This window comes from Crotalus tigris, unplaced genomic scaffold (genome assembly GCF_016545835.1).
Source record: "Crotalus tigris isolate CLP2741 ecotype Arizona unplaced genomic scaffold, ASM1654583v1 scf7180000017666.379230911805:20528666, whole genome shotgun sequence".
NCBI lineage: Eukaryota > Metazoa > Chordata > Lepidosauria > Squamata > Viperidae > Crotalus > Crotalus tigris.
In genome coordinates, this window is record NW_024096552.1 from 12,413,551 (window position 1) to 12,430,153 (window position 16,603).

A 16,603-nucleotide genomic window follows, 5' to 3' on the forward strand; every position below is an offset into this window, starting at 1 on the left:
GTTAAGTTGCAATACATCGTATCATTCTTCTAGATTTACTCTTAAGTATTCTTTTCAGCACTAGTGTATCTAATCTTTTTTTAAAAAAACAATTTTAAGTAGGAGAGAAAAGACAAGAGGCAATAAATCCAAAATGTTTTAAGAAAGATCAGAGACTATCATTCTTTTTTTTTTTAAATGACTAAGTGAAAGGGCAAATGCTCTTTCACAAAATAACACAACAAAATAACATCTAACGGTATATTATTTCTGAATAGGTTTTTTTTGTTGTTTTTTAAAATGCAGATTATAGGCAGTTTTTTGGTCATGCCAAGCAAATAGGAATTTCCATTAGGTAATTGTCATAATGTCTCATACAGGAAAACCACTGAAATGCTGATGTAATGTGGCATTGGCCAATCCAGTTTCAACTCCATCCCAAAACATTAAGTAAATGTACAGAACAGTACAAAGTTCTGTGATTTGACTATCAGTATAGAAAGTTTTGAGATCATGTCAAGTTTCTATGGCAGAGATCACTAGGAGACTGGGGTCAGAAAGACAAAATATAATTGTTATATTCTCTCACTGACAGTCCTAATGTTTTATACAGAAAAATCATACATAAAAGATAACATTCAAATGTAAACTTTTAGCCTATGAACAAAAGGCAAGCTGTCCAGAATGAAGGTAATGTTGCAAATATAATTACCGAAGAAGTGATACAATAGAATTTTAAAAAGAAATATAGCTTTTCAAATGATAGTATTTATATACAGAGTAATCAAACTTGATGTATTCAAGGGAGATCTAAGCATCTAAAATGAAATGAATGTTACTTTTACTGTTAAAAACTTGTATACAAATATACAAAAGTACAACCTTTAGTCAGTGGTGGGATTCAAATATGCGAACAACCGGTTCTTTGTGTGGATGCCGTTTCCGGAAGTCCATTCTGGGCCTGGGCAACCCCCCCAAAAAAATAGCTACCGGCTCTGCCAAAATGGTGCGAACTGGCTGAATCCCACCTCTGCCTTTAGTATATTCTAATTATTTTATTAACAATGTATTTGTGCTATTATTGTCCCTCGGATTCTTTACCTGTCTTGGAGATCATAGGGCATATTCTGTTATATTATGTATTTCCAAAAGACTAAACCTTAAGTTACAATGTAAGAAAAATATGCAAAGTGGTAAATTCATAGGTAGAGCTATATGATTTATAATTAAAGTAATTAAAACCTTGCATTAAGATAAATTGAAGGAGAAAAAAAACAAGTGAGGTCTCAAACATGGTTTATTATCTGACTAAAATATAACAAAGATTTTGAAATATCATCCTTGCCTCAATACAACCTTACAGTCACAGAAATTAATGGCAATCCATTTACAGTAAACAAATATTTGTCTCTTAACAAAGCAATTTTTTTAAAAAAAATCACAAGATTCCAATATGTAGTATCAGAAAAAAAGAGAATTTTCCATTGAGTCAAGTGAAAAGGATACATTTTTAATAATATGACTTTGTCAACTTCTTAAAGTTTCCAACTTGAGTCATTTTTAGTTCAGTTCTCCCCAAGCCATAAGCATGGATTAATCTTAAAAGAACTTTAAGATTTAATAGCAGTCCACAGATTTAGTAGAGCTGCCCAATTCTTATTATGGACAGAACTTGAAGTAGGAAGCAGTTGGACTTTTCTGAACATCTCCTTTGTGTGCTGTTCAGATGTATTCCAAGGCTATCAATAAATAACCTTATTTCGGTTTCATCCTATTAAATTAGCTCGAGGGACTCTGTGAAAAAGATAGGAAAAGGAAAAACTCAGAGATATCTAATTGGGGGGGGGTGCAAGGGGGGGGGAGTCAAGAAAGCACCAGGCAACTATGAAAAAAAAAAGTGATTTCAAAGGCAAAAGTGGCAGATCATAAGCCAGAGTGCCAATATAAATGAGAAATATGTGCTAGAGTGCAATGAGCATAAGGAAGGCTTAAGCTGTTCCTCCGCCTTCTCAATCAGAGCTTTACTCATAGACAAAACTCCCTCCCTCTCTCATTCAACTCACTTAGGCTGTCCTCCTCCCTCATTTCTCTCTGCCTATTTCTCAGCGTGTGCTTTGCCTACAGCGCGACAGAGTCAGACTCCTCACACTGACAGTCAAAGACATCATTTGCACTTAATGAATTCAGAGAGGGATCTTCCAAACCAAACTTCACAGAAAACTTTTTGTTCTTCCTGAAGAGAAAAGAGGAAGCAGAAGGGGAAAAAAATACAACTGGGTGAAGAAGTAATTGTGGCGGAAGAAAAGCCTTGCCTTTTTAAAAAAGGAATCACAACAACTTTTGCTGCAAGGATGCCTTTGCTTCTGACTAGAGGATTGATACTGTTATTTTGCTGGATTATACTGCAAAGTTCCCCAACTTCAGGATCGGATGGGCACAATTTAGTTTCTGATTGTCCATCCTGTGCCCTTGGCACTCTTTCCAAGAATGTGCCCAGCTCCCAGCCTGAGATGGTGGAAGCTGTAAAGAAGCATATCCTGAACATGTTGCATTTGAGAGACAGACCTAACATCACTCAGCCAGTGCCCAAAGCTGCACTTCTAAATGCTATCAAGAAACTCCACGTCGGAAAAGTGAGAGAAGATGGCAATGTAGAAATAGAGAATGACATTGGAAGAAGAACAGAAAAGAATGAACTGATGGATCAAACATCTGAGATCATAACGTTTGCAGAATCAGGTGGGTGCTATTGGAAATGGGGTTGAGAGGGAAGCACAATTTTGTTAAAATTGCAATTAACTTTTCTTTGTAATTGTTATATTCTAGATGAGGTGGTCGGAAAGTAGAGGGCAAAAGTGTGAAGGAATGTGAATCCCTAGAATTCAGCTTTGATTGCAGATATTTTATTTATACTCACCAAACTAGCCAATAAGTGATGTACAAGCATCTAACATTTTGGATTTGATATTAAGAAGTGGGAACTTCCTTCCCTACTTGAGAAAAGAACCGATCAGAAAAGAACCAGAATGGGGTAGTAAATAGGCAAATGGTGTAAGTGAAGAAAAACAGCTACAATCAGTTTCTGAAACAACTAAAATCTGTCAAGATGAGGATAAATATTTGTTACACAGTTCCTAGCAAATGTTCAGGGCAGTAAAAGTGTTAACAGCTACTGTTAACAGCTACTGTCAGAAAACCTAGCACTAAGTGGCACAAATAGTTGTAGGCAATCCAAATTGTACTGCTGACTTTTGCACAGTGGGGGAAAAAACAAAGCAAAGAAAAATGGTACTTCTAAGAGTTCTCTGCCAAAGAGTGCAACTTTGATGGGGTGCCTTTCCAACTACTTATTTTTTAAAAATGTATAACACTGTCCTACAGTGTTCAACTCATTTTCCACTCCTGCAAGCAAGTAATTATTTGAGCTGCTATTAAATGATAAATACAGACTTTATCATTCAATGTATGAATTATCTTCAATGTTTAGCTTTTGTATACACACACACACACACACACACACACACACACACACACATACACACACGTGTGTGTGCCTGTGCCCAGACTGCTATACAGTCAGTCTTACCAATAATAAGAGATTAAAGAATCACAACTTAAAACTTTCTGGAGATTATTTCTGTTCTCTAGTGAAAGTACTTTTCAGTGATGCCAAGGCAGCTTGCAAGGAATCTTATTGTTTTGCTTAGCTCAACATATGGTGGTAAAAATACGCATAGGCACACTGAGCATTTTTGTTTAAAAGTTTGCTGCAGCAATATAAACAATTAAGGCAACTCTCTCAGAGTTTCCAGTTCTGAAAACCTGTTGACTCAGATGTTCTGTTTGCAGAAAAAGATATGCAGAAAAGTGTGTATGGTTTAACAGCAGAATTCCTGCTGCTAAATGGCATGAATTCCTACTGTATGGTGATCCTTGGAATATATGTCAGAGTAGCACTTACCAAACTGCAACTTCCCCCACTCCACCCCGGCTTGCCGAGAAGGGTTTGCTATGAAGAAAAATGACTCATTCTCTCCTTTTAAAAGGTGGTTGGAAGTGATTTTATTCCAGTGGTTTTACTCTATGAAGCAGTAAACAGTCAGAAGCAGGCAAATTGATAGAACATCTGATGGGCAGACACTGCATCTAGTTTACCACAGAACTCTTTCTAAGACAGATGGAATGAACTGTGGTTTCTCAACATTGTGTGAGTTCTAGAGGTTTGTACTGTTTCTGCTTAAAACAGGCTCCAAAGGCAACTGTGACACGCTTCAACTGTGGTGTGCAGCCCAATTGGCTTAGAGAATCACATGATTAATATTTGCTATGCCATTGCCCAAAAAGTAGCCAATAGTCCAGCAACTCATTATTTCTTTCAACTAGAACTTATAAATATTCAAACTACCATGATCATAATTATGTCAATATTATATTTGTCACGTTATCAGTACTGACTAGAGTTCAGTACTGACTAGAATTCAGTATAGCAAAAGCAGGAAAACAAACAAAAAATCCTGAACTCTCCTGAAATATATGTTCTTCTGTTCAGATTAACTTCAAGCATAAAAACTTTCCTCAAGATCATTTCTCTTTCTTCATCAGTTTATTCCATGCTGAAATGTGAAGGTCAAGAAAAGTTTTATTGCACAAAATAATATTGCATAATATTCAATTTATATGCTGATTATAGCCCTCTTGTGGTTATCAGGTATTTTTTTAGATCTTATTCTGGAAAAGACAAGAAACAACACTTTGCATGTTATCATAAAGGACATTTATAGAATAGGGATGTTGAAGTGTACAAAATCTGCTTTAGGTTATATTTCAAAACTAATTGAACAAAATATGAGAAATATTCCTTACCAGTATTCTGCTTGTTGTTCTTGAAAGCAACTATCTTTTCAATGGAACAGTAGAGAATAAATGAAAATGAATGGAAACGTATCTTCAGTTTTGACAAGCTTAAACTATGAAAAAAGTGTAGTTTCTTTTCTTTTTTAATTTTTGAAAGCAAGTTAATTTAATAAAATTATCTCATTGGTTTCAAAAGTTATGAAATTAACCTGCTCAGTATTCTGAGAAAATTTCTAAGTTATAGTTTATAGAGCTCTCATAAGGACACAAACATTCGTTCTGAATTGAGACTAAGATAGTTTGCAAGAGGAAAAAACAATAAAAGTCTTAGAGACAGCTTTCTAGTTGAAATAAGAAATGGACAATTCCAAACACATATCAAACTACAGTTGTTCTCAGACTCAAGAGATCAGACAAATTCTTGGCAGGTGCTGCTAACAATCCAGATTACCTTTTGTTAAACTAATAGTAACAAATAAATAGCAGGAAAATGGTAATTTAACATGGCATCACAGTTACTACATTTATTATAACACAATTAATAAAAGATATTTGAAAAATACATAAAGCTTTTTCTCTAGTAAGACCAGATTTACAATTGGCTAAAATGCTTGCACTTTTAAATTGCTTTGGGAAACAAGAATGAATATTACTGTACTTATCAAGAATATCACAAAAAATTAACATTGCTGCAATAAGCTATGGTAATCTAGCTAACACCCTAAATTTTACCGTCAGATGATTAATAGCTACTGGACTGTGTTATACACTGTTTGATTTATAATAAGCTATTGGTAATTATAAAGTCATTTTGGTATAGTGGTTAAGGAATCAAGCTACAATCCATGAGTCTCTGAATTTTAGTCCTGCCTTGGGCACAAATCCAGTTAGGTGACCTTGGGCTGGTCACTTTCTTTCAGCTCTAGAAATGGGAAATCATTTCTGAAAAGAAAAATACCTGTGGGGGGACTTCTCCAAGAATCAGATATGATTGAACAGAAAAAAATGGTATATCAAGCTTTGCCTGAACCTGAGCAGGTTTACTAAATATAAATGTCTTAATATTATCTTATGTATATTTTCCACTTGCTTGACATCTGACAGCAAATTTCCACAAAAGAAAATTTAATGATCTTTTAAATAACTTTGCAATAAAGTATTGAAGGGAGACAATTTACTAAGTTTTCAGATTCATTCATTAAAAATAAAAGGGTTTCCAGTAGTTCATTTTTTATACTGAAGACATAAAAGCAATTAACCACAAGAGGGCGAGCTTTAAGGTTAACCCCCCCCCCCCTTTCCATTTCATTCAAATTAACTAGCTTCAAGTTTCTTTTTTAAAATCCTACTGGCTCTGAAAGAGAAATTTTGCAGGGCTTATTGCTCTCTGCCTCTTCTTTGTTTTGTATTTTTCATCTAGCAGAATTGGAGAACTTCTTCAGCGATGAACTAATGAAGAATATGATCTTCAGAAACAAAGCAAAGACAAATGGGGAAAGGAAAAGAGATGGGGGGAGGAGGAGGGAGAAGAGAGAAAGAGAATACTTGGAAGCTAAAAGCTAGCTATTATTAAAGAAAAAAAAATATGGTGGTGTCATTCTTTTTTTGAAGGCCATCTGATGAGTTTAAATTATTAGCCAACATGGCCTGAAGTAGATACTTGGTAAGGTAGTCTGAATTATAAATCTTGACTATTTTGCTTCTTTTTGCAAATTGGATGTTTGTTTTTGGCCCATTCTCTTTTGAAAAAAAATGATGCCTTGTTTATGATAGTTAAATTTCAGGTGGAGTGGGAACAACTTCACTAACCCATTGATAAGCTAAATAAAGTTGGAAATAGTCTTTCAATCTGAAATTCTTTCAGTCTCGGAAAGAATGACAGAAGCAAAGAAAGATATTGATGAAGGAGACTAAGAGACAGTAATCGTAAGTACTTTAAAAGAATACCCATGGCAGCTGAAGTTATATGTGAACAAGATGCTGTGTTCCTATATGAATACGTTGTTGTAGATTAATGGCAACTGTGTCAGAACATTTTACCTCGGGGAGACTTTCCTGTTTCCTTCAGTTTTTACATGTTTTTTTACTACTTGACAGTGGGAAAAGATTTATCTTGAGGTGAATTTGCTTTGCAGTGCAGAAGGAACTTTCTCCTTTTTTAAAAAAAAGTGAATCTTGAGTCAAGTCTTTGATTATCCCAGATTTCTTGTTTTGAGGCAAGTTGCAGCAGTGATTCCCTGACCCTTATTCTGTTAATATTAATTACCAGTTTGTGACATGTATTAAGTTATGTCCTGCAATTCTGAAGAAGTATTAGGTCCTGAGACTGGGTCTCTCACTCCTTCTCTGACCATTCTCAGTTTAGCTTTTCCAATGAATTGGGAAGGATATTAAATAAATTAAATAAAATGAGTCAGTTCATCACTGCTGCAACTTGCCTCAATACAAGAAATCCAGGCTGATTGAAGGTTTGACAAAATGATTTTTTTGGTCTAAGGCGTTTTGAGAATTTTGTCAATTTCAGGTTTAGTCATTTAAAGCTCCAAATGAATCTGGATGTGATTCAGATGGATTTTGGCTATTCAATGAATCAAATTAATGGGTGGACTTGACTCATTTCACACCCATGCTACTAAAATTAATTGGAAAGCTAATTACAACTAAGTTAAGACTATAGTTATAAACAGGCTTGCTAGAGAATGATCTTGGACTCAGTGGGATTTCTTCCCCAAAAGGAAAAATATTTTTTTTTATTAATTCAATGTTTTGGACCCAATGTCCTATACATGGAATTACACTATTATGAAATATTTTCCATTGATTCCCTTGCTAGTTGAAGTATCTTTGTACACAATCTACTCAAGAGGTTGGGTGACTTTCAAGAGAACACAAAAATTTGCCAAAAATCAAGCTCCTCCCTGAATTCACCAGTTCTTTGCCAATGGAAGGAACATTTCCATGTATTAGTAGGACTGTTTTGCACTCAGGTCAATGGGATTTAAATATGGTTCCTTACCAAATAAGTGTTTTTAGGCATAACTGATCTCTTTGGTAATACTCAAAGACTGGCACAAAAATTAATTTTGCTGAAACTTAATGCTATTATGCAGTGTTCCCAATATGAACAGCTTACATATTTAATTTCTGTGATGTTTTTTTTTTAAAAAAAAAAAATGCAACAGGGACCTTAGGAAATACTTCCCTATCACAAGGCAAGAAGACATGAGGACAACTCTTAGAATTTTAGGTAGCCTATCTAGGAAAAAAATTAAAAAAAAAATTGAAAAAATGTGAAAGGTAATGAAGAAGGGTATTATGCCATCACTTTTCAAAAATAGCAACTGTGATCAATAAACAGGTTTCAGGCTGAGTATCTGTGTCTGCTGATAGTATTGTGCTTCTTATTCACTTTCTTATTTGTGAGTTGAACTTTTCAAGTGACAGCAGGGAGAAGTAAGACGTTTAAGTGCCAGTTGGACATCTCATGTTTCTGGCTATACTATATTTCCCACAAGCCTGTATGAAATGACAAATGGTATGTTAATATCCTGTAAATTGTCTGAATGTATATGTATATTTCCTTTACTGACTGTTTTGTTAGAAACATTCATAGCGATAGAGCTTTGGAGAATTAAATTTCTTCTTGTATAGAGATTCAAGACTATTAGCACTCAAAAATATAGCAAAATGTTAGCAATTCACATTAGAGCATGGAAATCAAACTCGTTCATGTCACATGATGTATCGTGATGGTTTTTGCCATTGCAGAGCCATGGTGGGTGTGGCCCGCACGTGATGCATCTGGCCCATAGGCCTCCAGTTTGACACTACTGCATTAGAGCAATATTCAAAACAACATCAGGTGGAAGATATAACACTAGTTGTGCACCATATGAACTGTGCATAATGACAAATGGTACTTCATAAGAATGTTAGGATGGTCTTGGAATTCAGGCACAATTATGTTAATAAAAGAGTTTCTATTAAACTAAGTGCATGGAAACACACTTGCCTTTTCCTACATGAGTGAATGACTAATTTATCTCTCAGGCCTCAAGATTTAGAAAAAAATATTGAGATGTACATTTGGTGACATAAGCCAGATAAGATCAAAACCTGTTCCTGGTACTGGATAGTGTATATTTTTCCACTGAGAGAAGTATGAGTGTACCTAGAATCTCTGCCTTAGTGAAAGCTTATAGAATAAATTATACAGTACAGCTCCTAAAGGCCACTACCAGAGGTGAGGATATCCTAACTGATCAATATCTACTATTATACTGCAAGAAATCACACATTATTCATTTTTTTATAGAAAGTGAAAGGAGGCTTTAAAACAGGGAACTTTTGATCACACTTGCATTTATTACAGTTATGCACATATCTAAACATGCCCAAATATATGTTAGTATAAATCAAAAGTTTGTTGTACAGAAAATAAAATCATTCACTTTCACTACAAAACAGAACAGCTTAAAACTGGAATGAATAATGGAAAAATGAAATAACAGATCTTTTATACTAAATGGTTACTCCTTTAATAGATTTAGTATATGTGCAGTAGAAACTTGACTACTTACAATTAAATTCCAATGGATTCAAGAGTTAGGAACATAACCATACATCAGGGAAGTATGCTAACAGGAAGTATAAGTTTCCTGAAAAATAAATTTGATATTTTTTTAACTCTTGGAATATTTTGAAATGTATTAAATAGCCTTCATTTTTAAATTATTTGCATAGTACAGAAATTTCAATTTTTTTATTAAGCAAAATAGTTAGAATTCATGCTGGAAAACATGAATGATTTCTTTCTCTTTTTTGTAAATGATTATTTAGAATTTTAATTACAATTGTAAAAATAAACAGAGAAAGGAATGGTTGAAAAAGTACATGAAAAATGAAAAGAAAGACTATCTCTTTATCCCATGTCACATCTCTTATCTAGTAGCAAATCCATAAAACATCAATTTGCCAATCCTGGTGCTAGCAAAAAAACCTTACAAATGATTAATGATTTCCATAGAAAGTTTTAGCACAAAGAAAGGGAGTTAACATTTCTCAAGATATTTCTGAAATAACTTTTTTTTCACTCAGGTTCTTCAGAATCCTCACTTCAGAACTTTCTACAAGTTTTCTCTGGCAAATAACTTTTTCTATCACTTTCCCAATTGACATGCCTTACCCTTGAATATGTTTTTCTATATATTGCGGACAATGGAAAATAATGGTCAGAGTTTCAGTATAGTTTCTGACATTACAACGATAGCCAAAAAAAAAAAAAAAAAGAACTATTTCTATTTCTATTATTGAATATACTTTGAAGAAACTTTTTTCTCATTGGAAAACTGCCTCTGCATCTGCTCTTCCAATTTAGCTGTGATTCTGAAAAATTATTTATATATCCAGATCCATAATGAGCTTAGTTCTTAGTGTTGTTGTGTTTTATAGTGCTTGTTTGACGTGATTGCAGTATGAGCTTGTTTTGGCACTATGTTCACTTAGTTCTTACAGTAAACCTATCACAAGCTGTTTTTTATTAGCTGGTTTGTTGCAAAGCCTGATGCTAATTTAAGGCCAAGAGGAAGTGGCTGATCCAAGATCACCCATCTGCTTCATGCTTGAGGGTAAACTAGAATCTTGGTCTCCTCACTTTTAATCCATCACCTTAATTTAGCTCCTGGATAATAATTTCTATACTTTTCAGTGTGCTATCAAGTTGGTGTTAATGCTTAGTAATCATATTGATGGATTTTCTTGATAATAATCTCTCCTCCATCCTGGTCCTTCAGTCTTTTATCTATTCAGAAGAGAATTCAATTTTTCTTCAGAATTTCATTCATGTCAAAAGTGTATTTGCCATCATGAATACTGAACATAAAATCTTACAATTGGGTCATTTTCAGAGCTACAGAGAATTAATATGTAATAAACAAGTTTAACATGATAGTGCAGTAGTTGTACTCTATTAGGATTAGGAAGATAGTAACGCAAATAAGACAAAATTAGATGCTAATTCATTTTGCTTTCATTATATAGCTGCTATATTAACTCAAGATGTTAAATCTATCTTTGTCCTTTAGTCAATCAGATAGAGAAATGGGAAAGATACCTCCCTATTTGATTGGTTATGTCATTCCAAAGGAAAATGTTGACATTCCAGCAAGTTCATGTCATAATCTAACTGTATTTATATGTTTATTCTCATTGTATTTTTAAAAATATTGTATTAATTTCTATTACAAGATAATTTATAATTCCTGTCATATTAAGTGTTAAATATATCTTTTTTGACTGAAATTTATAAATTTAGGTTTTAAAAAATCCCCTTTTGTTTAAAAATACCATTTTTCATAGCAAAGCTACTTTTGGAGAATTACTGTCCTTAATTAATGGAAGATTTTATTTTGTTTCAAATGAGGCAGTATTGCCTAGAGATATCTATTAAATCTGACTGTTTTGTCAAAGTAATGAAGAAAGTATTGCAGTGTTGCACTGAAAGTTCTGCCTCTTATATACATGAAAACACAAATGTGAAAAGGGAAGAGTTAGTGTCACAATGACATGGCATTCATTTGTTCATTTGCCTTTGTCTTCTATGCAATCTGGTTTCGATTTGCAAAACATACTGTGAAATTTCAGTCCAGTTTTATTTATGTGTTGATGTGGTAAGTAGTGCCATTCAGCCATATAATTATAGATGCCCAGTTATGTGAATATTAGCAGCTTCTGTCCTCTTTTATAATACAAGGTGGACAACAAAGCTGATCATATACATTTCTTTCACTGAAATGGTGGAAATAAATTCCACTTTTCATTCAATCACTTGTGTGTGCTTAAATAATTTGTTGAATCACAGTTTAGATTTACATGTACTGTACTCCTTAAAAGTCATACAAATATTTTGCAAGGAATACATCTGATGACAGCTTGACTTTCAGAAGATGAGAGGATATATTTGCATTGTTATAGAAAGCAATACAATTTATTACATATTTTTTTAAAAGGGTCTTATCCTGCTTTTTAGTAGGGGATGTTCTCTGATATATTTAAGTGTAATCAGTAGAAGAAGTAGGCATTGTCCGCAAGCTTACAACAGAAATATAATGGAACAAAGAAAGCACTTCCATAGAACAATTCTTCAAGTTAAATAAATTTTGATACATATGTTTTTAATTGGTTACATAAAAATAACCATAATTGCAAGATAATAAGATAGTGGCAAAGAAAAGTGCACTGAAATAATGGACTCTTGAGAGATCAATGTGCTATATTTCCTAAAAAGTTCAAGGAAGTTTTCTGCCACATTTCCATTTTAAGGATTCAGTGGTATATCTGTGTTATAACACTAGAAAAAGTACCTTAGGTCTAAATGATAAAACTTGAGATCATGAGATCAAGACAGTGTTGTATTGAATTTTGTATTAAATAACATTTTATTTTGAAAACAATTATAACATCAAAGCACCAATTTTTACTAGCATTTCTGGAGAACATTGGTCTTCAAGAAAAATTAGAGGGTTGAGTACAGGTCTGAACTAAGGGAGATAAAAGATGTATGTATTAAATTACTAACTACCTATATGTTGGATGTGGACAAACTATCATATCTCAAAGCTTAGTAATTCATATAGAAGTGCAAAGATATTTAGTACAGAGATAGATATATAGATAGATGTATGTATGTGTGTGTGTTGTGTGTGTGTGTGTGTGTGTGTGTGAGAGAGAGAGAGATCCCCTTGGATTCATGACAGAAAGAATGCTATTCTAATCATAAATGCTATCCCACATTGAGTTCCTTCCTTCCTTCCTTCCTTCCTTCCTTCCTTCCTTCCTTCCTTCCTTCCTTCCTTCCTTCCTTCCTTCCTTCCTTCCTTCCTTCCTTCTCCCATCCTAATCTTCAGATTGAACCATTTTACAATATGTGAAGAAAAACATAATAATACTATAATCACTCTCCTTAAATGGCCAATATTATAAATATTCAATTCTGGTTTAAAGCATGTGGGATAGAGTTGTTTTAGGAACTTTGAGAGAAATGCTCAAATTGGGGGCAGGTGGGTAACGGATGCTACATAAAAATTTAGGGCAAGGAATTTTATTCTAGGCCACAACAGTTCTATTATCTATTGCCAATAATAGGGTCAAAGAAAATAAAATCCATAGTTTAAAAGCCAATGCTTTACTACAGTATTACTTTTTCTCTGTTTTTTTTAAAAAAAACTGTTCTGCTGTTATTAAGTGATTTTTTTTTCTTCCTTCCTTCCTTCCTTCCTTTATTGATATTGTAGGTCCTGCCAGAAAAATGCTGCATTTTGAAATCTCTAAAGAAGGCAGTGAATTGTCAGTGGTAGCTCAAGCTGATGTCTGGCTTTTCCTCAAAGTTTCTAAAGGTAATTGTACCAGAACAAAAGTGACCATTAGACTCTATCAGCAGCAGAAACTGCCAAAGCGCAGCTCTCTACTTATGGAAGAGGAAAGTGGACGGAAGGGAGGAAAAAGTGAAATTCTCATATCTGAAAAGGTAGTTGACACTCGTAAAAGTACTTGGCATATTTTCCCAGTCTCCAAAAGTGTTCAGGGTCTCTTGGATCAGGGAAAGAATTCCCTGGATGTGCGGGTTACTTGTGACCAGTGTCAAGAAACAGGAGCCAGCCTGGTATTGATGGGAAAGAGGAAAAAAAAGGGAGAAGCTATGGAAGGTAATGAAAGCACAGGAGAAGAGGAGAAAGAGCAATCACATAGGCCCTTCCTAATGATGCTGGCCACAAATTCAGAGGATCACCATCACAGGCGGCGAAGGCGAGGCCTTGAGTGTGATGGAAAAGTCAACATTTGCTGCAAGAAGCACTTCTTTGTTAGCTTCAAAGACATTGGTTGGAATGACTGGATCATTGCCCCACAAGGCTATCATGCCAATTACTGTGAAGGTGATTGTCCCAGTCATATTGCAGGCACATCTAGTTCCACTCTCTCTTTCCACTCCACCGTTATCAACCATTACCGCATGAGAGGCCACAGTCCTTTCTCCAGCCTCAAGTCATGCTGTGTTCCTACCAAACTACGACCAATGTCTATGCTCTATTATGATGATGGGCAAAATATAATAAAAAAGGACATCCAGAATATGATTGTAGAAGAATGTGGGTGTTCATAGGTTATATGCATTTTGCATATCAACACTTTAGGACAACCTTTTTAACAATTTCAAGAAGACAATTTGAAATAAAAACCGGAAAGACCAAATATTCAACAAAACAGTTACATTTTCAACATAATAGCATCTAGCATTCAAATTAGAGATAAGCAGAAGAAAGAAGAATGACATTGTTTCTAGGGTATGGATGAGGAATGCTCATCAAGGCAATGCAATCTTTATATGCTCTATATTTTATTGCATGGTATTCCACATTTAGCAACAAGGGGAGATATCTTTCTCTACTCAAAGTTACCTTTGCATTCAAGCCTTGATTATAGCATACTTAAAATACAGCAATTTGGCTGTTAAATCCAAAATATTATTAAAATTATATAAAAGCCATGTGTATGAAAACTACATTCACTGGCACTTTTATTCCCAAGAAGCTACCAAGGACACATTGAGTGTGCACGTATGTGATTGTGCAGCTTCCTTATGGCAAGCACAAAAAGCACAGTGTGTGTGTGTGTGTGTGTGTGTGTGTGTGTGTGTGTGTATGTGTATGTGTGTATATATATATATATATATATATATATATATATATATATATATATATATATATGAGACAATTAATACGCAGGTGTATTCACCTTTATTTTCTGCACTATTTTTGCAAAAAAGTTTTTAAAAAGTAGGAGAGAAAGAAAAGAAAAGAAAAAGAGAAAGAAAGAAAGAAAGAAAGAAAGAAAGAAAGAAAGAAAGAAAGAAAGGAAATACAAAGTTACATTTCGTAAAGGTGCTTATGACATTAGAACTATGCAACCAAGTTGATTTGAATTTTTATCTGAAAGAGAGAGAGAGAAAAAACCCAGACTTAAAAAAACAATGGAAGTACCATTAATTTTTTTTCTTCAATGAAAGATACTTGAATGGAACATGTTTGTCCAGTTAATGGACCAACATTTCTATATTTTGTAAAAATGAGAAAAAAAAGTTTTTTTAAAAAAAAGATTGTTTACTATTTGCACTACAAACCATGTTCAACCTGTCTTCTAACCTTTATTTAACTAGTAATTTGGGGAGGGATTTGGTTGGGTTGGAAGGGAATTGAAAGCTGCACTTATTGTGAGCTATATAAGAACTGCTACAGCACACAAAATAATTATTTTTATTGTCATATTTTATACCTTAAAAATGTACACCAAAGACATTTGTGTGAGCTTCTAAACAATCTGTTTTAAACTAATGTTATCTATAGGTTAGGATCTGATTTAAGGGTCATTAGTGATCCTGGTTGTATTCAAACTATTGTGGATGATTTCTGGATGAATCTGACCACCAGAATTGAAGGGTAGATTTGGCTATTCATTTATAAAGCCCTTAAATTATTCTGGGAACTTTAAATTAAAAACTGAATTTTAGAATATTGCAGTTGTGAATTCTTCATATGTACAACAACTGTACATTATTGGAAAACAACACAATAGAAAGTTGTAATCATATTTGTATATGTATGTGTATATACAACTTAAGCACTTCAGGCAAGGTTTTTAATGTTCTTAAAAATAATGTTTGTGTGCCAAGCACAGTGTATTATTTTTGCCCCTATTTAAAATTATATCATTCTATATAAAACCTCCAATATAAAGATAGACCAACCTAATCTTGCATCTTTCTTCAGTTGTAAATTTCAACTTCAAGACAGCAGGATCCACTACTCTTGAATAGTTTAAATCTATGTAGCAATTAATGGACAATGGGTATGAATATTGGTGGATTACATGTGTTCAAGAGTGGCAAATGAGTAAGAATACTTGTGTATTGCCTGGTCATCTTGCAATAATTTCTGAGTTATATTTGAGAAAATGTCTCAGTGGACAATGCCAGACAAGTAATCTGGTCATTGTCTTGCCAATGTATTATTCTCCACATAGGAACTATTTCATGCCCTGACAATATACAAGATTTATGTGTCAGCAATTTATAAAATGCCACTGAACAACCTGCCATTATGAGCATGCTTTGTAGATTATCTGTTTTGGTCAATGCAGAGTATTTGTCCAGATATTTAGCAAGTGTAAATCCCAGAATTCTAGGCAGCATGATTAAAAGCATCTAAGTAGGTGAAGTTTGAGTAGAGAAATGGTAAAAATTCCAGAATGCAGTGGAGTTGCACATTTTTATATGATTGCAAAGAATAACTGATGCTGATGCATATTCATCAGGAAACTTGCATTAAACCTGGTATGTGAGAAAGTAAAAGAGTTTTGTTAAGAGTAATGTTTTCTATTACCAGTTTGGGATGGAATACGCTTAGAAATTTGAACTCATATTTCCCCTCTATCTGGCACTACTTAAATGCATTCCTTTTATAGCACAGATAGAATCCATTTGTGCTAACAGGCCTAGTATCATAGTACTTTGAAGGCAAGAAGGATAAAACAGTAGTGCTGCCTTTCATTTTTTGTTAGCCAAATCTCAGCAGCTGTAATCCAATGTATTGAACTTTATATCTGCAGATAAACTGGCTACATTGCCACTGTAAAAACCTAACAGCAATTAGAAAAATATGATGTCGGAAATCTTTTTTCCTTAGGTGAAAAATCACAAATAATAATAATAGCTGTGGCA

At 33.9% G+C, this 16,603-nt stretch overlaps 1 protein-coding gene across 1 annotated transcript; it reads left to right on the forward strand.

Moving 5' to 3' along the window:
- The first annotated feature begins 1,919 nt into the window (after window positions 1–1,919).
- On the forward strand, window positions 1,920–14,525 carry INHBA (inhibin subunit beta A). Its single transcript, XM_039336720.1, has 2 exons — window positions 1,920–2,718; window positions 13,125–14,525. Exons 1-2 carry the CDS (start codon window positions 2,331–2,333, stop codon window positions 13,988–13,990), a joined length of 1,254 nt encoding a protein of 417 aa, XP_039192654.1. The 5' UTR covers window positions 1,920–2,330; the 3' UTR covers window positions 13,991–14,525.
- Window positions 14,526–16,603: the final 2,078 nt, after the last annotated feature.